This window comes from Dryobates pubescens, chromosome 7 (assembly GCF_014839835.1).
Source record: "Dryobates pubescens isolate bDryPub1 chromosome 7, bDryPub1.pri, whole genome shotgun sequence".
In the NCBI taxonomy this organism is placed as follows: domain Eukaryota; kingdom Metazoa; phylum Chordata; class Aves; order Piciformes; family Picidae; genus Dryobates; species Dryobates pubescens.
The window spans coordinates 2,965,684-2,991,006 of record NC_071618.1 but is presented as its reverse complement, the minus strand read 5'-3'; the positions used below and the strand labels follow the sequence as shown (position 1 = coordinate 2,991,006).

Sequence of the window (25,323 nt, the reverse complement as noted above, 5' to 3'; positions counted from 1 at the left end):
CCAATCTAGCCCACCACATCTCCTAGGTGGGCGCTCCTCTCCTGCCTTTTAGTGTTGCTTTTAGCGTTCGTAACAGCTGTGGAATTAAGCATTGTGAACAAGAAGAAATTAACATGCAGCCTTCACTTTTCCTCATCAGTCCCAAAACATTCTGCATTGAGTTACAAAGTGAGAACCAACATACTTGCAGATGGATTTAATTTCAGCATGGGTCCGATGCCAGATAAAGTTTCCCCATTGTTAAAACTCCACCCCATCTTTTCCATACCATGCACATAGCCCCATCCTAACGCCATCTTCCAAACACATACACACATACACAGCCAATCCCACAACACAGAACCAAATTCACCTTTCCTGCTGTTTTAGCTAAGCTCATTGCTTTCCTTGGGATGACTAGTAGACAACTTGCCTTCGATCTATAATGAAGATTTTTAATATTTGGGGAAATCAAGACTACATAAAACACACGTTTTCATGGCCTGGATATTGTCTTCATAATAAACCTTTTTACATAAAATAAAAGACATTTTACACACCCAGAAAAATGTTTGTTGGAGGTGCCAATTATTTCATTAAAAACAAAAAAAAAAAGAAAAAGAAAAGGGTTAAAACTTGATTAAAATATTAGTGACGTAATTCAAAGTACAATTTTGGCATAACTTCAGCTAGTGATCATAACTCCAGCATTTGGGATCATAGAACGATGCAACAAACGTGGACTTCAGAATACAGAAAGATACAGCTTTCTAATGCATACAGAAAAGAGAAACAGTTACGCTTTTACATTGTGTACAGACTAGCACCGGGTTGCTGTTGATGGCAATTGTCTCCTCTCTTGTCCTCTTCCCATGGATGCTGCATGAACAACTGCACTCTATTTTTATAAAGCACAGACAAGTTTGCTTGTATTAAAGCTAAGGCAAGTGGTGGAAAATAGGAGAGGGGGTAGTTTGAATTACTGTGCTTGAATGTTTGTCTTCTCCTCTACCTTGTCTCATTCTCCACAAGCAGAAGCACAAAGTAAATGTTAAAAGACAAATGTATAAAATGTTGATTTGGCCCATTTCATGTTGGGCTTTTGGTTGTAGGAATTTTTTTCCTTCCTCTGTTTGCAAAATTGCAGAAATGCCACTAATACTACAATAAAGAGAACCACATGTCTGCTTGCTAAAGAATTAAAGCCAATAGGTTGAGACTAAAGGTGGTTTCTTCCTGTACTGAGTTTTGTGTCCTTTACCCTTAAACAATTAACTGAAAAACTTCCAGAAGTCTTCCTGCACACTCAGGATTGCCATAATGGTAATAATGTATAAAATTGCATACCAGTTTACAAGTTGTCATGAAGTTTCCCCGGCATTCCTGCCGCATAGCCTTCAGCAGCGTAGAACTAGTCTGAGTGTAAATAAATAGCACGCCCTACCAACAGGAACAGCATTCCTGCTAATAAAGCAAAAAATACTCCTACAGGAGCCAGCATAAAAGACCAGCCATAACGTACATAAACAGCAAAGTCTGGGCAATCCATTTTTTTCATGTTTATGTAGTTTTCCAGATCAGCCATTGCCTGGACCCAGATGACATACATCACGACTACCAGTGAAAACAAGACACCTAGAAAAGAAATAACATGTTTTAACAATAGAGACAAATGCTGTGTGCATTTATTGTAACAATCCATGAAATCCATCCATGCTTCAGGCCCTGTTTGCAAGGCAAGTCAGCCACCACTGCATAGTTTTTGTCTTTGCCTTCCTCTAATAAGCACTATTTCCATCTTGCTTTCTAATTTGCCCTGGAAGGCATGCTCCCAGGACAAAAAATATATCTGGTTTTGGTAGGTAGACCAAAACACAGGTATCTTTATGGATAAAATTCCAGCAGATATTTGCTATTTTGATATGGAGCTGAAAGAGAGGGAATGAGAGCAAGTGGAAAAAAATATCCACATCTGCTTCTCAAACTCTCACACTGTTTCTATCACAGTCTTTTGGATGAGATATGAAAAGCAGAAAGGAATGAGAAATATTTTCTATAGTCTTCACCTCTCTGTGTTTACTTTTCTTATGAAAAGGGGTTTTTTGGAACATACTACCTTCAGAGTGTTCTGTTCAAAAAAATGCAGACAAATTCAGCTGTATTTAATACTAAATCTTCCAAATTAGAAAAAAGTTTCTAACAGAGGAACAAAGCCCAACAATAACGAACTGATAACTATGAAGCAGGCTATTAGTATGAACCTTAGATTGGTTACAACAGTTTCATGGAATTAACCCACCACATAATTCACAGCCTTTTCCCAACCACTCCTCTGAGTGGCCTTTGGAGGCCTTTGGATTGTTTACATGTGATAGTAATAGGACCACATGTACTTACAAACTTTGTTAACCTCTTTGTTCCTATACACCAGAAGGAGCTATAAGAAGTATCAGTTGCATTCCTAATATTTCCTTTCACTTTAGAGCAATGTGGACACTTGAGAAACGCAAGCCTGCAGTACAGATGCTCCAGCAGAAGATTTACTGGAAAACTGAGAACGAATTTTTTGCATGCTACAGCTTGTACCCACTTGCTCCCTGAGCTCCAGCTGTCACACCACAGTTAAGCAGCAGGGCTATCTAGTCCAACATTAAAACATTTGTGAGACACCACCCTATCCTGTTTTTATCTCAGGTCTTGTAGGTGCCTCATTAAAACCACAAGCCAGTGCATATTCCTGGGAACACCTCTTGCTGAACTTCGAGACTACAGGCTGTAAAGCCACAGAGCATAAGTCAAAGGTATTTGTTGTCTCTTCTCCAGCCTCCAAATACTTGCAATGCAATCTTGAATAGATGTGACACTTGTAGCAAAACCCATGAATGAACTTTGTAAGCATCCACAGACAGGCATATGTCTCCCATCCCACCTGTACTGATAACCTTTCATGGGTACATTTCCATATCCCCAACCTGAGATGCTACCTCACCACCTCCTATCCATTTGCCAGGGAGCAACTCTTATCAGTCCCTCATTGGCTACAGAAAAAATGAGACAGGTTAGCTGCAGCAGGTTAAATTTGCAGTCTGGTGACATTCTTGTTGGTGCTTTATGGTCAACATGTAATAAATTTACATTCTGGACACCCTGAACATCTGACATGTGAGAGCTCACAACTCCATGCTTGTGAACACTACATTTTGAAGCACATCATAAAATGAACAGAAGTAGTTAACCTGAGACATAATCAAAACCTGACTTTAAAGCCCGAAGGATCCTCAATTTTTATGAAGCTGAAAGAAAGTAGAAAAAGTAAATAAAGGAGGCAGACAGATTCCCTGACTGTGAAATACCCTTCCAAGATTACATTTTTCACTAGGGCTCAAATTCCTAACAAAGTTCTAAAGAAAAAAAGCCCATATTCAAATCTAAATGACATAAATTCAATCTTGAAAGTATTATACCTAAGTAAAATTCAATTTTCACAAAATTTAGCACTGCACTTGTATTAAATATAAAACCAGTGAAACAATCAGAGAGAAGGATCACCTTAGGACCAGACATAAAGAAAGAGAAATTAAACTGAAGACTCTTCAAATACAAGTCAAATTGAGCAGAAGATTCCCATAAGAGAGCATCTAATGATAATGCATAATGTAGGCAACATTGGTGTTTTAGTCTTGAAATGGGCACCCATTGCACTTTGGACAGTCCAAAGCAACACCTTCCAGGTAGTTAAACTAGAGCAAGAATCACGTAGGTGCAAAATAGTGTGGCAGTGCTGCCAGTGGTAAAACAACTTCAGGGATGCTAAAATCCACCCAGTAATTTCATAGCAAGCTGTTAATACCTGTGTGTGGCAAATTGTTGGATATGGAAATTTGCTGAAGAAATGTATGTCAAGCAGAGATAAATGTCCTTCTTTAAAACAGAAGGGGGAAAGAGGGAGAATATGAAACCCTCTTAGTTAATTAAGACACTAAAGGAGTATTTAAGGGTTCTCACTATCTGCTAATGGAAGCTAATTAGCAGGAATATTGTTTAATATTGTGTTCAAGAAATGGCTTGAAAAGTAGAATCGGGCTAAGTAAAAAGTGACCATGTACTGTTGCCTCCAATTGCATTTCATTCATTAGTGCTCCTTTGTCTAATTTTCACAGAGCTATGATTTAATGTGAGTTAAGCACTTAGAAGTCTACTGGATACACATTTATTCTGGGAGATCTGTTCCTGCAGTCTTGCACTATCTGTTGTGCATATCATGAACTCTCTTAGCCAAACTCCACGGCAAAATTACCAAGATGGAAAAAAAACCCTTTGCCATTTTATGAAGCAAATATTTTTAGGAACAATGTGTGCTATGATGTATTTCCACATTTTCAGCATTTAGACCTTTTGCATAGTATGCAGGTGTCCATTTGCCCTTGGCCTTATATTCACTAAAATAGTGAATATAAAATAGAACGGCAGTTGCATGAATTGGGAATGATGGCAGAAATTATTCCTAGAACATGAAGTATGTCTGAGAGAGATTAAGACAAATAAATACTTCCCTTCTCCTCTGTTTTTCTTGATTTTTTTTTCCATTTGCCCCCCCCTTTTTTTTTTAAGAACACACATTTGATACACAGCCCTGTGCAGTGTGATAAGACATGGACTTCTCTGAGGTCACTCTTTTCTGTCCTTTGCATTTATTCTTTTGAATTTGTTTCAAAGAAATACTTGTGCATGTTGCAGAGGAGAAAGAATACAGAACCTTTAGAAATGTCTATGAATTCCAGAAGCAGTTTGCTGGCCTTTAGTAGTTATTCTTCCCACGTAGAAATGCCTTTCACTTGTCAATGGTGAATGGCTGTTTATGGCATGAATCTTTTACTATGCAGACATGAAGACAACAGGTGCTAGAAAGAATGATGTGAGCTTTTTTCACTTGTGCCTAAAGTTTAGAACTCTTTCTCTCACTTGAGGAAAACTTGTATGTGTGTATATATATATATATATTTTTTTTTTTTAATTGCATTTTTGTGTCCTTGTCTTTATTGCAGATTCCACCTTGGCCTCTTGTGACTTTTATTTAAAAAGTATGGCTGACATTCCACTCTGAAGTACATGCAAAGGATCCCACTTAAGAGTTCTGGGAGCTGGCATGGATCTCTGCAGACAGATTTTTGTCCTCATCTAGGAGCCAGAATTAAAATATCAGGGTTTTTTCACTCTTTTGACAGAAAGCAGAAGTTATACTTGTACTTCTAATCTTGCTTCTTCACAAGGGTGTAATTCTGTAATGCTTTGGGGGCATCTGTAATGCATCCTGGAGGCTTGCTCGTTTGACAGCAGGAAAAGAGGACAGTTTTCACTGCCACCCAGGCAGGAACAAGCCCAAGGTAATTATGGACTTTACTGATGACTGCTCTACATGATTATTTTATGGCACCTAGGATCTATGGCACCTATGGATCCTATGATCTCTGAAGCTACTGTAAGGCTTCTTATAATTTGCACTCTTGTAGCTGCTCCCGGTCAGTCCTCTGATACACACAGACACGAGGCTGCAAAGACAGGGCTGATGTCACTGACTGGTATCTTCTTCCCCACAGGTGTAGCATTTGTAGTTTCACCTGCAGCCTCAGGTAGTTAATGTGGTTACAAAGCTTAACAGGGAAACCTGCCAGTCAATGAGCTGCCACCAACATATTGTGTGTCTCCACCTGTGGCAGCTCAGCTGAACCACTCACTAAGAGAAATGGACAGCCTTTATTGAAGATTAGGATGATGAAAAAGTAGGTGTGTGACTCTGCCACAGACCGCATCAGAATTGCTCTGATAGGGCAGATTTGCTGCTCTTCTCGGCACCAGACACACAGCACTGTGAAGAGGCTTCTGAGGTTCCTCTGACCCTTGGAGACCCTTTACAGTTCATCCACAGTGGCACCAGTGATGCTTACAGAGATACCTTGAGTAGGTACTCAGAGGTACCTTGAGTAGGCTGTGAGACATAAGGGCATGGGGCCTCAAACCTGCTGCCCAAAGGATAAATGCTGTACTAAAGTTGGTATACACTGTGCATCAGCTCCTAGCTTTGTACCTAGTACTACAAGCACTTTGGCTTCTGTGGCCACAGGACCTCTCTGAGATATGAGAACTGCTGGGGAGAGGTGAGTTCTGTCAAACAAGGTAGGAAAAGAGCAACAAGCTCAGTAACCTTGTAAGAAGAGATACAAGCAATGACCATTGGCAGATGGATGTCAAAGCCTCCAGATAAGCAGAGTGAAGAGAATGGAGAGCACAGGGACAGAGCAATGAGGGAGGCTTGCATTAAGAAAGCAGCGCAATTGAAAGTCCATCTCAACTGCATGTACATAAATGAACTACTGTTGTAATAACACAGCAGGACTTCAAACTCATGCTGTCACTGGATGATGGATGATGCCACTGCATTTGCAGACACAGTGAGACAGCCTGTGTGACTGGAATGCTTTGTTGGATAGATGCAGACTCCTTAAAAACAGTCAGTTAATGTGGGTGGGATGCTAGAGTCTGCAAGAAATATCTTGAATAAACAGAGATCTTCTAAGTAACAGAAGCTTATTTGTTAAGATCAATGAGGTGGACAAAAAAGGCAGTGGTGGGCATCTGCTACAGGCCACCCAATCCAGAAGAGGAAGTGGTCTGGAAAAATAGTTATGATTTCTGGTTGTTGCAAGAGACTCAGCCACACCAATATCTTCTACAAGTGTTATGCTGCAGAGAGCAAGCAACCCAGGAGGTCAATAACTGAACCACCAAGGGTAACTTTTAGAAAGACATATGGAACAGACCTGCTAATGGAAGTAGTTTGCTGGGCCTGCTATTCACAAATAAGATAAAACTGGTCAGGAATATGATGGTATTCACTGTGGTAATAAAGTCTTTGAATTGCAAGTTTAGTATTCTAGGAGCAATATGGAAGGTGACTAGGAAATTAAAGACCCAGAACTTCAACAGACTTCAGCCTGTTCAGGAAACTGGTAGGTAGTACCCCAAGGAAGGCTGCCCTAAAGGACAAAAGATGTCTTGAAGGAAAAATGGGCTCAAAAGTACTGGTTGTTCCTCACAGACAACTTCCTTAAAGCACAAGAATTGTCCCTCTCAGTGTGCAAGAATTCAAACAGGTCTGGTCTAAATGAAGGTTAACTTCATAAAGAGATGTCCTAGCAAGAACACTGTCATCAGGTTTAAAAATACCATTATTTCCCTTTACTTGTGACACCTTATCTAGAAAACTGTGTCCAGTTTGAGGCCCTCTGATGAAAGCAAAATACTGATAAACTGAGGTGACAGGATAAGAAGAGGCTGAACAAATTGGAGAGTTTAGTCTGAAGAAGAAAACAGTCTTCATCTTCCTAAATGGGGGTGGACTCTTCAGGGACCGGCACTCTGAAAGGATGAGATGAAATGGTCACAAGCTGCAGCAAGGACAGTTTCGGGTAAATACCCCCACATTTGTCAAAATTAAGGTGGTCAGACTGAGACAAGTGCCCAAAGCTGCTGTGGAATATCAGTTATTGGAGATTTTAAAAACTTGACTGGACAAGGGTCTCAGTTGCCTGATCTAATTTCGAAGCTAGCCCTTCTTTGAATGGGAGGACAGACCTTGATTGCCACAAGAGGTCCTCTCCAACCTAAACTCTTACTGTGTCATTCAGGGACAGGGACTAATCTTGCTATTTTCTTCAGAACTTCCACAGAACCACCTTATCTAACCTATCTTATCACAAAGAATCCAAGCCTTTTCAAAACATTGCATATCATTTATTATTTTGTTTCAGTTCAATATGATGGTTTGTGTCTTAACACTAACTTCACCTGTGGCCTAAGTCACATTTTCCCATCAGGTCTATAATTAAACCTTCACCTTGGTAACAAAAGTACTTGTGAGAAGAGCTGAGAGCAACAAAATTCTGGCTTAATGTTTTTGTGGGTGATCTGAAGTGTTGGATAGGATAAAGATACTTACAGTAAGTGCCTTCCCCAGGCAGCTCTGTCTTACTGGTGGGACTATGAGTAGATGCAGAAGAGCCTGGTCAGGAACTATATGCCCTTACCCAAGCCAAAATTTCTTATGCAAGCTGAGTAGTCCCAGGGTCTGCTATTCTGCTGTCACCATTAGCTTTTTGGCAAACCATAGCAGGATTTTGCAAATATCTTTGCTATTCAATAACAACAGAATTAATTAAAATAACAGATCTCTTCTCTGAAGCCCTGATTGAGAACAGTGCTGATGCTGAAAGATACTACACAGAGAGTAAAAACACAGGATTTCCCTTGAAGAATATATTCTCTATAGGGAAAAAAGGTGAGAGGAGCAAATAGGCAGACCTCAGGTCACACACTGGGATAATAAAGTTCACTGAACAACACACACTTTAAAAAAAACAGTCTCTCTAGATTGCCTCAGCAAAGGAAAGAGAGGTGTAGAGTTCCTCCACAGCGCATTCATCTGATCCAATTAGGTCTCTCTTTCAGGATGAAATGAATCCCCAGCTGGGTGAACTTCTTACGTATCTACTCTTTTTACTGCCAATGAATGTTACTGCTTCTTGCAGGCATCCTGAAGAAGCCAAGGGAGACTAGCACAGACTTGGGGATCTAACTTTCCCCTACCTAAATGAGGGCAGATGAACCAACACAAAGTGGAGAACACACACATTGCTTTGCACCTCTGCACATCGGTTCCTGGTGTCTTTCATGTGTCCTTTTCTCTAACAGTCTGCTACTTTCTAGTGACAGCTGAGGTTTTTTACAGATTGGGGGAAAAGAAAAAAGAGCAGGACTCACACAGGCTCTTATCCTGCATTCTAGTGACAAAAAGTATTGAAATATCTAAGGATTTCTGTCAGACTATGAATATTTTTTGTGTCTTTTAAAAGTGTGGAGGAGTAATTCTCAAGGGCTGAAATGCAAATATGCAGGAGGTTTTTTCAGCAAAAATATAAAATACTTTCCACAGTTCACTGAGGGTCCTTTAAGAGAGAATAATGATCACTAGCTGTGTATGAGGAGCTGTGAGGTGAAGTGGATAAGCACGGCCAGCAGGTCAGTAACAGAACCAGAAAGAGAGCTACTGCCTTCTGATCCTGACATGAGTGGTCTACCATGTAACACAATAGTTCTCTCACAGGGCTGTCTCTCCCCAGGCTTTATACAAAGAAGACTAGTGATTGAGTGCATACAATCCTACACAGCTGTATCTCAACCACCAGAGTGATGTCCTCCCAGACTTTTCAAGGTTAACTGAACAGTGTCCCAGAGAGCTGCCCATATCAACTGAATCTTGAGAGGATGCATCCTCCATGTGGGTTATGAGGAAGGAGGGAATTCAGTTGTTATCTTTCATTCACAGAGGTTTAGAGCTCTCACTTACTCATATGTGACAACTTTTTTGTGTACTCCAATCACATCCATTACATTTCTCCTGGACTGGTCATGTGAATGTGCTTTGTCCTCCAACTTCTTTAGAGACCACCATAGTCATCTTTTGTGTCACTGAAGGAAAAAAAAACCAACCTCCTCTCCTTAGCTATAGCTCTTGAGAATCCTACATGGCAGCATCCACAAAGATGCATTCTTTTTCCAGCTAAATAAAAAGTAGACTGAGATTACAGTGTAACTCCATGATTTGTCCTGGATGTTTTGTTTGTTTTTTTAATCTTAATCCAAAAGTAGATTTTAGAATAGCTTCATAACTAATTGTTGAAAGAATCATCTTCAAGGTAGGCACTTCACAAAAACTGGATAGAAGCATATGCTTTTTCTTTCAACCGTGATTAATATAATTCGTGGTCAAGCAAAATGAAAGAAATACCTTAGCCTTTCTATTCTTTAACTGACTGAATAAACACTATACTCACCAGCAACAATGAAAAAGCCTCCTCCTGCTTTGTACAGAATGTGGCTGGCAAAAGGAGCTGCACAGATGATGAAGAAACTAGCCATCACAATAGTGAGCACTCCCAGGAGCAGAAGAACAGTCCAGAAGCCTCGATAAACTGGAGAAAGGGAAGAACGGGGAAAAAAGAATACAACACTTTTTAGTACTTAAAGAAGTGACATATTTGGCTAACAAAGATTTTTCTTTTCCCCTCCTGTTTTCACTTGTTTTACTAAGAAGTGAAACATTAATTCTGTTGCGCATATATGTTGTATATCATGTGGACCAAATTAGATTTGAACATCAGCCTTTATCTGATGATCATGGAAAACAGGCTGTAAGGTAACATGAATTAAATCTATCTGCTTAATGTTTAGCAGTAAGACTTGTAAGATAGTAACCTGAACAAATATATGCTTTTTAGAAAATAGTACACCAAAGCTCTAGCAATGATTCTTTGGCATAAATGATTGGACTGGCAGGATACAATTGTTTTACCAAAACTGTCTGGGAGAAGTAAAGACCTGCAATATCTTGGCAATTTTAGTGCTCAGGCCATATCACCCACAGCAATCTGTAAGTTCTCTACAATTTATGACTGTATAATGCTCCTTATATATAGTCATATTCTACAGACAGATATTTACAGCAGAAGAGAGGGGAAGATCAAAAAGTATAACATGGGTTTATGAAAGAAACATTTTTAAACCAGCCTGTTCCTGTTCTAAAGCTCTTGCTATTTTATTGCATTCAAAACTTGGTGTTTCAGAAGCCCCTGTCAGACAGTGCCAAGCAGTGCTGAATTAATGGATGCAGCTGGTGATAAATGAGCAGAGAGTTTTGTGACATACTCTGGCCAAAAGAGTCTTTCTAACAATTATTTTTTTAGCTGGCTAATTGCACCTCCATTTAACAAAGTCATCATTTTACAAATGCTACAAGAGTGACATAAATTTCTCCCATGAATTTAAAAATTGGTACATTAACACAACCCATTAGTAAAATTATGAGTTGCAAAGATCTCCACCGTCAGATCTAAAAATCTTGAAGCGCTGACAATTCAGTCAATGAAAAACATTTCCACCCAACTGAGGGAAAGCACATAAGCCAGCTGGCAAGTCAGGAGAAATGAGTCACAAAAGAAACTGCCATTTATCATTTGACAGCACCTATTTACTGTTATGGCAAAACACAACCAAGCAACTATTATACTGGTTCATATCCTGAAAGTTTCAAATTCATACAGCTTGCAAGAGCCAGACATTCTGGAATAATTTGGGTTTGTTTTCATTTGAAATATGAAGGTGCATTAAACATTATCAGCTCGTGCTTCTCACTAATGTGTTCCAAAAATCCACCTTTTTTAAGCCGATCAGCTTAACTCATGTTAAAGTATACACCATCTTGCTTATATCAGCCCTGTAAATGTATTAGCTAGATCACGTTCACCACACCATATTAGACACACTTTGTAAATAGCATCCTTTTTAATCCAGGCAGACTCAGAGACATAATTTTCCACCACACTGATCAGCAGATTTGGGCAGAGAAAGGATGAATGTGTCTGAAAGTAGCTGGAAGAAGGGTTAAAATTGTGGTTTGGTTCATATCCAATACAAGTCTTCTTTCTACATAAACAAAAAAAAAATCAGCAATAAATAGTAGGTAAGAAATAAGGCTGTGGCTCAGCAAGGTCGTTAAGTGTGTGTTCTGCTTTAAGTACTCTACCTCTTATGGGATTTAGACACCTGTTTAAAGTTAAACACATAGTGAAATGATTCACTTAATGCAAATGGACAGTGAATGGAGACCTAGAAAGGTAAATCTCTCAAGTCTTTCAGTCTTGGGTCTCTGAAGCAATTTCATATAATTTTACTCATGGGGCTACTTTGCTAAGCTTCATCGCAGTTCCCAAGTCCATGGGACATTACTTCCTCATTTAAAACCTAACACCGCTAAATCAGTCTATAACCACCCAACTCTTTTACATGGATGGCCCAAGGTACTTCAAAGTCATGCTACATAATAGGACACATAGGCCAGAATTGATCCTGAAAAAGCTTTCTTCGATATCATTATGGTCAGTCATTGCTTCTATTTCCTGAATAGATGAGGACACAAGATTCTCCAGCATTACAGATCAGCATTACATTTTGTTATCTGCTCTTCATACAGGAAGTTCTGAATTCTATTTTAGTGACATTTTATCAGAAAAGCTTGATTTGTTCAAATATTCCTGGAAACAGAGCACAAAAGGAGTAAAAATGTAACTGATGAAAATTTGTTTAAACCTCTCTGTAACAATACAAGTGAGAAGCTGTTTCTCTGCTCCAGTGCCATAAGTGTTTTATGCATTATATGTAAAATACTGATTTGACCTAGCTATCACCTGAGATAAGTTTCCATTCTATTTCTCTTGAAATAATTTCCTCTAGAGAATCATGGATAAATTCTGATGATCCTAATACTTGTTTATCCAGATAGCTCCGTCATAAAACATTAATTAGAAAATAGAGTATACTTGAAAGGCAAAAAGTCTACAATGATCTCAAATATTCAACTTTTCAAGGAAAAGATTGCTCCCTCTAACTTGCAAGACAGTAAGTAATTTGAATTATTTGTGGCATGGGTCTGAGGAAACATGCTAATCTAACATTTAGATTTTCATATATATATATATATATATAAAGGGACTTTAAAAGCAATTATTTTTTTCTGTAGAGAAAGATAACTTATTTCATACTCAGACCATTTTCACTCAGACCATATTTCTCATCTTCTCTGCCCAGGTGTGCAAGATCAGTTCCCACAAGACTAATCATTCAAAATTACAATGCAGCTCTATTGCTGTCATTTAGTTTAGTTGGCATCTATAGGTGAACAGAAAAGAGATGGCTGAAATGAAACCTTCCTACGAATGCACTTAGTCTTCAAGTCAAAGACTTTGCTGCTCTGAGACTGAGGGGAGCAATATCAGAAAAAGTGCAAAAGAATTAGCCTTCTTTATGTCCCATGAAAAGGGCTGACACTGTGATCCCTGCAGCCTGTTTCAAGAAATAATGATTCACTGAACCTACACAAAGTGTTAACAGAAGCTTGCACTGTTTCAAGTCTTACTGACACAGTTCATAAGACAGCTCATGTTCTGGTCCACATGACAAGGACTACCCTTGCTTCTGCAAGGTATTTCACAGATACATTTAAGTGAGCTACCTCAAATACATGCACTACTCCAAGTATTTCCTACAACAGAAGAAATAAAATACAAGCGCTACCACAGAGTCTGAGGTAAACCTATCTGCAGTGTTAATCTTAGATACTATTGCTCTGTGTTCCAAGAGTGATAAACAGAAGGCTCTGTAACTTGTCTCAGTAAGCTGCCCCTTTGCCAGTTACAACATTTGCCTTGGAAGTGACGTGCAGGCCTAAAAATAAAATAGTACTCAGAAAAAAACAGGAGTACACACGGCATGCTTGTCTTTGAGCTCTGCACCATTTGGCCTTTATACTATGGGGACAGTATAGCTGCAGTATATTCCTACAAAACTGCACCACCTGGAGTTTTCACTTGCTATTTGCTTTTCTCACTAAAAATCCAAATTTAGGTCCCTCTGGACACTTCTGCATCATTTGAGAGTAGGAGTACTTGGTTTTGAGTAAGTGAGCAAACTTCAGAGAAATGGATGAAAATTCTCAAAAGCATAGTAGAATCCAGCACTGATTACAAACTGAAGCCAAAGACACATATCTTAAGATGGCACTGCTGCAGGATATGAAAGAGAAGCAGTAATATATTTTACAAAGTTAGACAACTGAGTCACCTATAACACACACTTGTAGTGTAGGGGCTATATACACCTCTAAAGCTCCATAATTGGTTATCCAGGAACACATTAGTGTCCTAGTTTAGAGCGGGACAGATGCTCTATTGCCCCAAAAGGAACAAAGGAATGATGCTCACACAAATGGATTGGGTAGCAATGGAAAAGTTTAAATGGAAAAGCAATTGATGTTCATAGAATCATAGAATCAATAAGGTTGGAAAAGACCTCAAAGATCATCAAGTCCAAACTGTCACCCAACATCTCGTGACTACTAACCCATGGCTTCAAGTGCCACGTCCAATCGCTTTTTGAACACCTCCAGGAACAGTGACTCCACCACCTCCCTGGGCAGGACATTGCAATGGCTAACAACTCTCTCTGTGAAGACCTTCCTCCTCACCTCAAGCCTAAATTTCCCCTGGCACAGCTTGAGACAGTGTCCTCTTGTTCTGGTGCTGGTTGCCTGGGAGTAGGGACCAACCCCCACCTGGCTACAACCTCCCTTCAGGTAGTTGTAGAGAGCAAGAAGGTCTCCCCTCAGCCTCCTCTTCTCCAGGCTAAACAACCCCAGCTCCTTCAGCCTCTCCTCATAGGGCTTGTGCTCAAGGCCTCTCACCAGCATCGTTCTACAAAGAAAACTACAAAGCATAGTGGTGAGCATATCCCAAAGCATACAGCTCCCTTACACCATACCCAAAAATTCCAGGCTTCCTTTCTTCACACCTGAGGATGCACCCAAAACCCCCAGGGCTCTTTCTTCCTCTTCCACTGCTAGGCTGGTCTCAGGCTGGCCAGGTCCCCTCTCTCCCCACTTCTGAGCCTGCAGTGTGCCCAGGCAGCCAAGAGGGCCAATGGCATCCTGGCCTGCATCAGGAACAGTGTGGCCAGCAGGAGCAGGGAGGTCATTCTGCCCCTGTACACTGCACTGGTTAGGCCACACCTCGAGTCCTGTGTCCAGTTCTGGGCCCCTCAGTTTAGGAAGGAGGTTGACTTGCTGGAACGAGTCCAGAGAAGAGCAACAAAGTTGGTGAGGGGTTTGGAACATAAGTCCTATGAGGAGAGGCTGAGGGAGCTGGGGTTGCTTAGCCTGGAGAAGAGGAGACTCAGGGGTGACCTTATTACTCTCTACAACTACCTGAAGGGAGGTTATAGACAGATGGATGTTGGTCTCTTCTCCCAGGCAGCCAGTACCAGGACAAGAGGACACAGTCTCAGGCTGCGCCAGGGAAGGTTCAGGCTAGATGTTAGGAAAAAGTTCTATACAGAGAGAGTGATTGCACATTGGAATGGGCTGCCTGGGGAGGTGGTGGAGTCACCATCATTGGAGGTTTTCAGGAGAAGACTTGATGGGGTGCTTGGTGCCATGGGTTAGTTGTTTAGGTGGTGTTGGATTGGTTGATGGGTTGGACGCGATGATCTTGAAGGTCTCTTCCAACCTGGTTTATTCTATGAATATGTATTCTATGTATATGTATTCTTATCCTGGCATTAGGCCTAAACAGGTCAAAGAGGCCTGAGATACTGCCCCACCATTTACTCAATAGGGAATCATCTCCCACACAAGCAGAGAGTGAAGTGAAAGACAATGACTTTGCAATCAGATTTATAGGGTGCAGGATTTATGGGTAGAAATATGCTATTTCATGTAAACACCTACTGTGCTGGACACTCTCAATACTGGAGGTGTAACTCTGTGGCTTGAGTTTAGAAGGAACCCAGACTGAACTGCCACAATTAGCTAATGACACAATGCAACACCCATCTACTACTGGAGATGTTAAGATTAACCTCAGGAAACCAAACCATGTATTTTATTAGCCATGCTTGATTCAAGTGTTTTAAAATCTCAGCTACTGGCCGACACATTTTCTATGGATTATGAAAAAAATCCACCCAGCCACTTAATATTGAATTGAATATCAATATGAATTATTAAGCACCACAAAGCTGAGGCACTTTTTGAAGCATGTATGTGCAGTGTTGCATACACATTACTACAGGAAAAGTTGTCTTGAATTTTCACTCACAAGCACACATCCTATAGCATTGGGATTGTACTTTAGAACATGTCTTTAATGCAAGAAATATCAAAATGCTTTTGACAAGAGTATTGCCACCCACTACATAACATATAATGAAAGGTGAAGTGCCTGAACTGCTCTAAATCAGGAGTATTTTCTCTGCAGATAAACAACTGTAAATGAGATCACAGATCTCAGCAGTGCATGAGACACACTCCTGGCAACAGAGTAAACCTTACAAAACTTTTCTCAGTTTAACTCAGTACCTTTACTACCCTTTAGTAGTAATCTTCTTTTTAATAATCTTAACAGTAAAACAAATACAATATTCACAGTATTAACACATTGCTTTTTAAAATACTTCTTGTTTTATCACTGCTTGGTGGCTGGGGAGTTCTGCCTTAGTAAATGTACTTTATTACAATCTCTTATGGGCAATTATGCGACTGTATTACATAACAGCTTTTGTGTGTGTGTGTCCTAGAAATAGGTTACTGCTAACATTACACTGTATAATTTTTGTTTTCAGATTTCATTGCTGATATTTTATAGATTGCTTTAGGTCAACTTTGACCCAGTAACAAACCTGCCAAAAAATTTGATTACACCATACTAATGTAAGAGCTGCTAAACCAGAATTTTCCTTCAGACCCATAAACAATGTATTTTACACTATATTAGGCACTACCTCAAATGCTGACACTGTGCACAGTACTGGAGTAAATAAGATACTAATAGTCAGGAAAAAGCATATTAGCAGCTACAAATCAGAGTATTAAAGTAATGTGTCAGTGCATTCCCATTAAATGGCTTCCAACTAATTTAAAACAGTTAAGGAACTATTGTTTGTTTTTGAAATAAAGTTGGTGTGGTGGTGAGACAAAGTTCAGTTCTCCCACACACAGCGAAACCACAGCTAACTCAGTCAGAGAAGCAAAAATGGGTAAGAGCTATATTTACAAGCAGGATGAAATGCAGATGGCTATATACACGATATAGAGTATTTACAACATATACAGAAATATACAGCAAAGAACATAATACAGAAGAAAACTCCCTCCTCCAGCCAGGAGGGTCCCCCCATGTACCCCCTTTATCCCCCTACATCCCTTTTTTTCCCACAAAAGGTTAGAGAGAGATAAAAGGTAATTATTAAGGAGGAAATTCTGTTAGCTCAAAGCATATGCAAGAATTAGTTTCTTATCTGTTAGTTCAAGGTTAACTCCGTCCAGCACAGCTGTTGCTCAGAGAGAGACTGAAACAGATAGGCTGAAAAAGACAGACAGACTGGAAAAAAAAAAGACTGAACTGAGATTCAGACTGAACTAAGACAAAGTTGCATTCTACCAATCTACCAATGACATTCGTTTAGAATATCTTGTTTTCATTATTTCACCAAAACATTCAGCCAGAGTGTTCCAGCAACTGTCCCTTTCTTAAAGGCACAGCCTAAAACTGTCACTAAACTAAATAAATTCATGACTTGTCTAAGTGCTAGATCTCACTGTACCCAACAAGAGTACCTGTACAAACTAGGAGTTCTTACATTTTTCAAAGACCAGCCTAGTATTGTCTTGTAGTCAAAGAGTTTTACAAAAGTGTGGCAGTCCTTGAATGTCAGCGTTCAGTAATCTAATTACATGATATTATGCATCAATATAGCTAGCAGGATGTATTAATAGAGCTTGCAGTAGATTATTATTTAAGTACCACACTATTATGTTTTCAAAACAGCCTGATGAGATACCAGTCTGATTATGATTATATAAATATATGTTTATTTCAGAAGGTAGAGGTCACTACTCTGGCACTTTAATTGTTACGAGCTAATTTCATGGGTTTTTATTACTAGACTGTAGTTTGTTGCATGTTTGTGAATCATCATATAAATGAATCTGCTGGCAACACACTGAGGCACTGCCTAAGCTGCACACTATAATAGCTCTCACTATAAACCACTGCACCATCACAGAAAGTCACAGGCCTCCTCTGAGTTAATTCAGATGCCCATTTCAGATAAACACAAATTACATGTCCCTCAAATTTTTAGTAAGTGCATTAACCATAAATGATGGTATAGCAGAGCTGTGGATGACACCTTACACTGCAGGTAGGTGAAGTCCTCCCCACTTCAACAAGATATTTAACAAAACCAGTGAACTAACAGAACCGTTATAACTGTGATTAACCCAATCTAGCTGAGGATGCCCCTGCTTACTGAAAAAGGGGTCAGACTAGATGAAATGTGGTGGTACCTTCCAACCCAGACCATTCTACAATTCTGTGATTCTATGATTACAAGACATAGCAAGCTGTGATTTCAAAGCAGTATCATTTAACCCTTAGAAACTGATCCTGCATCTGGCAATAATGATGAAATCTGAGACATTAAAACATGTATTCAAATTTCAAACATAAGCATCACTGTAGGCTTTTCTGTCTCTACATATTTCCATCTAAGGCTGGGTGCTTTGCCTTGGTTTGCACAGCAGGCTGAAAGAGGTCTAAAGCTTCATAAGGTGTACTATAACACTGAATTTCAAGATTCTCGGTGTTTTGAGTCTTTTGGAACTACCACACAAACTTCATAAAAGCAACACACACAAAAAAGATAAAAATAAGATGAGAGGATGGATTGAGCCTTTCTAGTTCTGGTCCAGAAAAGTTCTGTCAATAGGAAGTTAGAGATTTTTAGAAAAATGTGTTCTATACATGTTTGATTTTTCTAATGAAGTTCAAAGCTTTTTATGCAGCTATTTTTCTACCAAAAAAAAAAAAGGCAAACTAAATATTTTTCAGATGACAGAATATTTCTTCTTACCCACTCCTAATTAGAAGTGGATGTGTGGAACTCACTAAAAGCAATGATAAAGTTGTGTGGGAAATTTTTGAAGAAGAGTGAAGTTCCTCAGGGGTCAGTACTGGGACCAGTATTATTCAATACATTCATGAATGACCTGCATGAGGGCACAGAGTGCACTGTCAGCAAGTTTGCTGATGACACCAAACTGGGTGGAGTGGCTGACACACCAGAGGGTTGTGCTGCCATTCAGCAGGACTTGGACAGGCTGGAGAGTTGGGCAGGGAGAAATTTCATGAAATGCAACAAGGGCAAGTGTAGAGTCTTGCACCTGGGAAAGAACAACCCCAGGTATCAGTATAGGTTGTGACTGAGGGGTGACCTCATTAGCGTTTATAAATATGTACAGGGTGAGTGCCAAGAGGATGGAGCCAGGCTCTTCTCAGTGGTGCCCAGTGACAGGATAAGGGGCAATGGGTGAAAGCTGTAGCATAGGAAGTTCCATGGAAACATAAGGAAACATTTTTTCACTGTGAGGGTGACAGAACACTGGAACAAGCTGCCCAGGGGGCCTGTAAAGTCTCCCTCTTCAGAGATATTCAAGACCCCTCTGTGTGATCTGATATAGGTGATCCTACTCTGGCAGGGGGGCTCAACTAGATGATCTTTCAAGATGCTTTCCAGCCCCTAACATTCTGTGATTCTGTGAGATTTCTTTTTTTCATTCCCAAAAGTGAGTATTTTCAGAAACCTAAGAGCCATGGAAATGGTAATGTTGTATTAAAAAATAGTAGCAGAACAAAAAAAAAAAGGACAATAACCTCATTTTTTGGTACTGCCCCTTTGTTTAGCTGATGCAAGGTATCATATGCATCCAACTGGTTAGACAAATAGTTTAAAAAAATCTTTTCTTCACAAAATCAAACCAAGGTTTTTTCCATTGGCTTTTACAAAGAAGTATTTCCTCCACTGTGAAACAAGAGGATAATAACCTTCTACCATTTTTAATTTAGCAAGTGGGGAAATGGCCTGAAGTAGCACCAGGGGAGGTTTAGGTTGGACATGAAGAACAATTTCATCATGGAAAGGGTTGTCAAGCCCTGGTCCAGGCTGCCCAGGGCAATGGTGGAGTCCTCATCTCAGGAAGGGTTTCAAAGCCATGGAGGAATGGTGCTGAGGGAAATGGTTTAGTGGTGCCCTGGCAGTGCTGGGTTAAGGGCTGGACTCGATCTGAAAGATCTCTTCCAACCAAAATGATTTGGTGATTCTGTGATTTAAGTGCAGTTTCAGAAACAAGTTTTGAGCTAACAGAAGAGATGATGACATAACCTTCTTCATAAAAAGTTGTGAAAGATTCTTGAACAAACATACCTAGTCTAGTAAATAACTCACTTGGATGCTGAAAATGAACAGGAGGCATAAAAAAACCCTCTCTTCAGTTTTAATGAGCTCAAAAGCAATCCAACTGTATCTATTTATATAGTAGGAATGGCTTTGAATATACTCTACCTGGGCCAGCATCTATAATACAGTTCTGCCTATTTTTAATCTCCTAATATGAAATATAGATAGGAAAATTATATTTGACCAGTGGTTCTTTTGGCAAACATTAACTGAAATTAATTAAAGTTTTGATGATATTCCTTCTCCTTCCTTTATTCTTTGTTTGTCCACTTCTGTGTAATCATGCAATATAATTTGAGGTTCCTTTTTGAATGTATGAGCGAATAGTGGAATACAAACTCAGTCTATATTATTAGTAGCTGATGATTCTGTCACTTTCAAATGGAAAGAGAAACTGTTCTAGATGTGCTGTGAAGTTACAGATTAGATCTCTAAATAGTGAATTCTGAATTCTTCCTGGACAAACAGTTCATAATTTCCGTAGATTAACAGAGCTATTATCAGTCCAACTTATTTTCTTTTTCATGTCTGTACCATAAGAATTGGATTCTGAAGACACTTCAAAGTTAGCAAAGGCTTAATTACAGCCTCAGGACAGGAAGGGAATCACTTAAGTCAGTGAATCAGGGAGCTCATAGCCATGCAGCATCCACACATCACAGGTTATTTAAAAAGTCATGTATATTTGAAGTGATTTACTTCAAATATGTTTGCATAAAGCCCTTGATCTGATTAAATTTGACCAATATTTCAAAGTAGTTTTTAAGATTTGTTAAAACCAGGCATTATTCAAATATAAGGTCTTAAATTACTATATATCTGCATATATAAATATCAGGATCTTTGTTACAGCACTAGTTGCTCAGTGTTAATATCTTTCTTTAACATAGCATGTATTTTGAAATATTACAGAGCATACACATATATTTAAAAATAGCTTAGTTCACCACACAAAACAAAACTGCCTACTGATGCGGTTTTAGGCTACAACATTCAGTGTCTCAACTTCAGTGCCTCAGTTCTCTACAGTGTCAATGGAGAGGAGCTGATACATCCAGCAGCTGGTTCCGTATATCTGAGTTAGTGGAATAAACTGAGACAGTATCAAGGCCCCTCTCCTCCTTCCTCATGAAGTAAAAATGCAATATATTTCCACATGTAGTAACTATTTAAACAACAAAACAGTTTTATTGGAATACATGAGATGAAGTACACATTTAAGGGCTTCAGCCTACAGAAGATACTTTTTATGTTGGAGAAAAAAGCACTGAAAAGGAAATGTCTCCTTTTTCTAGAAATTACTTCCATTCTGCCATCATGCTTAAAGCAAAACATTCATTTAAGTGCTTTCCTAAATAGTGGCTTAAATATGCATGTTGGAACTTTAGGAGAAGTATGAAACACCAGAACTCTAGTAATTAAACTGTATGGAGTGATAAGGCTGTTTTATACTGAAGCATCCAAATTGTTCATTTGAAACTATAGGTATTGTATCCATTTTCAGCCAGAAAAATACTTACTGATTGCAGAGTCATAGGAGGTTGAGTTGTGTTCATCTCGGATAAGAGGAAATGGCGACAGGTAAGCATGCGTACAATTCTTAGAAGGTGACTGGTTAGCTAGATGTGAAAGAAAGCTAAAGATTAATATTTTACTGGATTAACAATAAAACATTTTAAGCCTGTTCTTCAAACAGGTAAACTGAGTTTTGTAGGCCAAGATTCCAAGTTCTTTCCCAGGCAATAGCTTAGAGTGGATTTGGTTTGGTAAGAGGCACCAACCTTGTTATCCAGCCAAGGATATTCCTTAACGGGCAACAGAGATTTGTACTATGGGAACAGTAAAGCATCCTTGCTGAAAACACACTGCAATTTATATGTAATGCATGCTAATACTTTTATATGTATATGTGCCTGTCTGTTGTGAGGGATAATTATGCATGCCCCACCATAAAAAAAAGACAACCAGGAAATTACTTTCCATCTTGTGAAAGAACAACGGAAAATACCAAGCAACTTCAAAAAGTTTACAGTCTCAACAAATATGAGTTTAGTCTATGGAATCAATATCCCCAGAGAAGGGTAATCTCACCCTTTATAATAAATGCTTATAAAAATATCACCTTTTTCCTTGTGAAAGATAAAGGCTGACTATATCTTAAACCACATTTAAATTTCAGATTCCTGACCACAGAATTCTCCAGATAAATAACAAGGGGAAATTAACTACAGTGAATAATACACTGACCACCTAAGACCAAGCAATATATTTAGCAAAATAGGGGTTATTGCAGCCAAATCTGTATGATGGCACCTGCTTTTCTCAAGGATTGTGGAAATCTTGCAATAAAGAGAGGGAGCTCTGTACCTCAGAGGTGGGGTCAAAGACAGGAAAAGAAGGTTGTTTGACCTCCTCTTCACGGAAGATTTTGGTTGTAAAATACTATCTGAATCCTAGCATACATAGGAAGATTGCAAAAGGTCACCTGTCAATCTAGTAGAGGAATTCTCATGGATGTTATATGCCCTACATACTTTTCACAGTAGAATTGCTCATGTCCTACTTAAATCACTTGTAGAACCAGTTTGAAAAACTCTCTGAGCGAAAATTCATGGACCATCCTAACCAGTAAGCTCTTTTTCCTTACATTACAAAAATAAACAGTCTGTTTAACAGTAACCAGCAGGAGGCTGTCCTGACTAGAATGGAATCAAGTTAACAGGGCAGCCATATCACTCATAGCATAAGCTGTTAGTTAAATATGTATTATTTTGTCCCAGGGTTTCTTTCAGTACAGATTACAAACACATTTTTCAAGAATTTCTTTTAGAGTAGCTGAAGAACATGATCACCAATGAAATCCAATGATTCACAACATGGTAATAAACCCCACAACAATTCTGAGAACAAACTACTGTAGATAATTTAAAAGGAAAAATTTACTTACTATACCAGAAATTCCACATGCTGGCATTGTTCTCTCCTACATTTCCACTAAACCAGCACCTCCAGAAGAAACCTTCATGATGGAAAGTGGCCTCTTCTCCCTGTGGGGTAGAGGGGAAAAAAATCATTTAAAAAAGAGACAAAAATAAAAAAAAAGGGGGGGGGAAGCCATTATCATTCAGTTTTTAAATGGCTGAAAGTATCAAGTTCCACTGAAATTAGGTGTCTAGGTAAAAAACACCATTATCATAATGAAACACAGCCTACTCAAATATAAATTAACTATGAAATCTCTTACCAGTTATACATCATTTGAAAAAATGACATATTGTAATAGTATCACAAAAGAAATTCCTTTTAGAGTTGATTACAACTGGTTACAAGAGGTTTTGAAGCAGGTTTGTAAGCCTCCAGAAGGCGAAAACGAGTTCACACAGAAGTAAATTATTTCAAAATCATTTACTTCAAAATAAACACATCAGAGAAACCTAGAGATGAATAATTCTTGTCATAAATAAAAATGTCCATACTAACCCCAACATCTCCAGGTGCTTTTGAACATCTTCCTATTTCTGTAGCGAGAAGCCAATAATCAGTTCCAAATGCCACCAAAAACAGCAAAACCCCCAGAGCCGCAAAGAAGCCTCCAAAAAATATCCCCACACTCAGTTTCATTATCAAAGTTCCTCTAAAGAAAATTGGTTAATTATGCAAGAGAACAGTAAAATAAATAAAAGTATTGGCAATGTGACAAAAAAGCTGATTGGAGAATACAGCTCTTATCAGAAGTTTCCCTTGATCTGACTTCCTGCCTGTGCCCTTCTTCCAAGTGCCCTGTGAGATGGTTTTTGTCCCCTAATTTTTGTTCCATGTGGCTGACTCAAGACTGACAGATGAAAAGGGCCTTCTATTTTAGGACACTGATGGCAGAGCTTCATTATGTTTCTCCGTCTGGGCAAGGCCAGTCAGAAATAGCTGACCTTCCCCTAACTAATCATGGATTGACTTGAAATATTATTGCAGCTGGTGCATCAACATCAGTGAAGATCGGGACGGAGTTGAAATGGGTCTGTTCACCCATTCAAATGAACAATGTTACAGAGCACACAGTAGCAGCAAGGGCTTACGAGGTTCAGACATGGTGGTGAATGTTTCCTTGGCTGCTAGCAGAGAAGGAAACACTCCGAACACTTTGGAAGTTACCATGTCACATTACTAAATGAAACTTGAGGATTTTTTTAAGGAACTGTAAGACATGGTAGCCAAATTGCAGAGATGCTTTTGAAAAATCCTAACCTTTATTAAAGGTTAGCTTAAAAAATTTACATCTCAGACTTAACAGTAATAGCTTTAACAACACTAAACTAAGCATTGTCTTTATTTATTCAGATGCATCTTATTTGCATATAGCACAAATGCATGCAACTAAAAATTCCTCCCAGAATCTGATAAAGAAACTTCAACCTCTTTATAAATAGAAGACATTATTCCATACATGTGCTTTGGCTCCTTTGGAAGGTGATGAGGTAACATATTTAAGTTGTAAGGACTCAATGCCCAAGAAAAGGCTTTTTCAACAACTTTTGCTGCCAAGCAGGCTTTTCCAAACATCTCCAGTGGATTACAGAGCATGCTTCTTTAGAGATTCGTTGAGTTTATACTGTGCACCACATCCTGTAGTCCTTACCCAATAAAATTTCATTGGAATTATCTATAACCAGACTAGAAAATATTTCACTGGCATCTGATGCTAGGAAGTGCTGGATCAAGAGAAGGCTGAAGTCAGTTTAGGCCAGAAAACATAATGTCACAAAACTTTATTGCAAGACATTTAGGCTTCCAGAGGGACTCCTACTTCTGATATTCCACTATCTGTTTGGACAGTGCCACAGTGCGCTCAAGGAGAGCAAGGGAAAGACTGTTTCTGTTACTTCTCCTCATTTCCAGACAGATGAAGCAAAGGTGTGTTCTCAGTGTTTTGCCAACACTACATTATATGTCTAATGCCATATACACATTTGTTACAAGTAATATTTCTTTCAAATCTGATACTATACTAACCTCATACACAAGCACATCTGATGTTCTGTAGCTTTTTTGCACTATGTGGTCTCAATATATGCAGAATAGTAAAGAAATTTTCAGTCCAACAGACTCTTCTTGCCATGTCTGCTTTCCCTGACAACCCCTGATGCAGTTCACTTTTCCATAGCGGGAAGTGATTTCAGAAATATCCGACTTCAGAAAGTGATGTTTTACCGTATCTATTGAAGAAAAAAAACATCAGGAAAAACAACTCATAGAATGTGCTATAAAAGCAAATAAGGTATTTTTTAGAAAAGCACTACTTGCAAGTTAGAATAATGCTGTAACTTTTAGTCAGCCCTCAAGCGCTCAGGCAGGTGGATTAGATGATTGCTGTAGTTCCCTGATAACTGA

General features: G+C 39.0%; 1 protein-coding gene across 1 annotated transcript; it reads right to left on the bottom strand.

Moving 5' to 3' along the window:
• Nucleotides 1-622: 622 nt before the first annotated feature.
• Nucleotides 623-23,667, bottom strand: TMEM182 (transmembrane protein 182). The gene is made up of 5 exons (XM_009911450.2): nt 23,419-23,667; nt 22,886-22,985; nt 21,459-21,557; nt 9,870-10,007; nt 623-1,614 (listed from the first exon to the last, which is right to left on the bottom strand). Exons 1-5 carry the CDS (start codon nt 23,557-23,559, stop codon nt 1,391-1,393), a joined length of 702 nt encoding a protein of 233 aa, XP_009909752.2. The 5' UTR covers nt 23,560-23,667; the 3' UTR covers nt 623-1,390.
• Nucleotides 23,668-25,323: the final 1,656 nt, after the last annotated feature.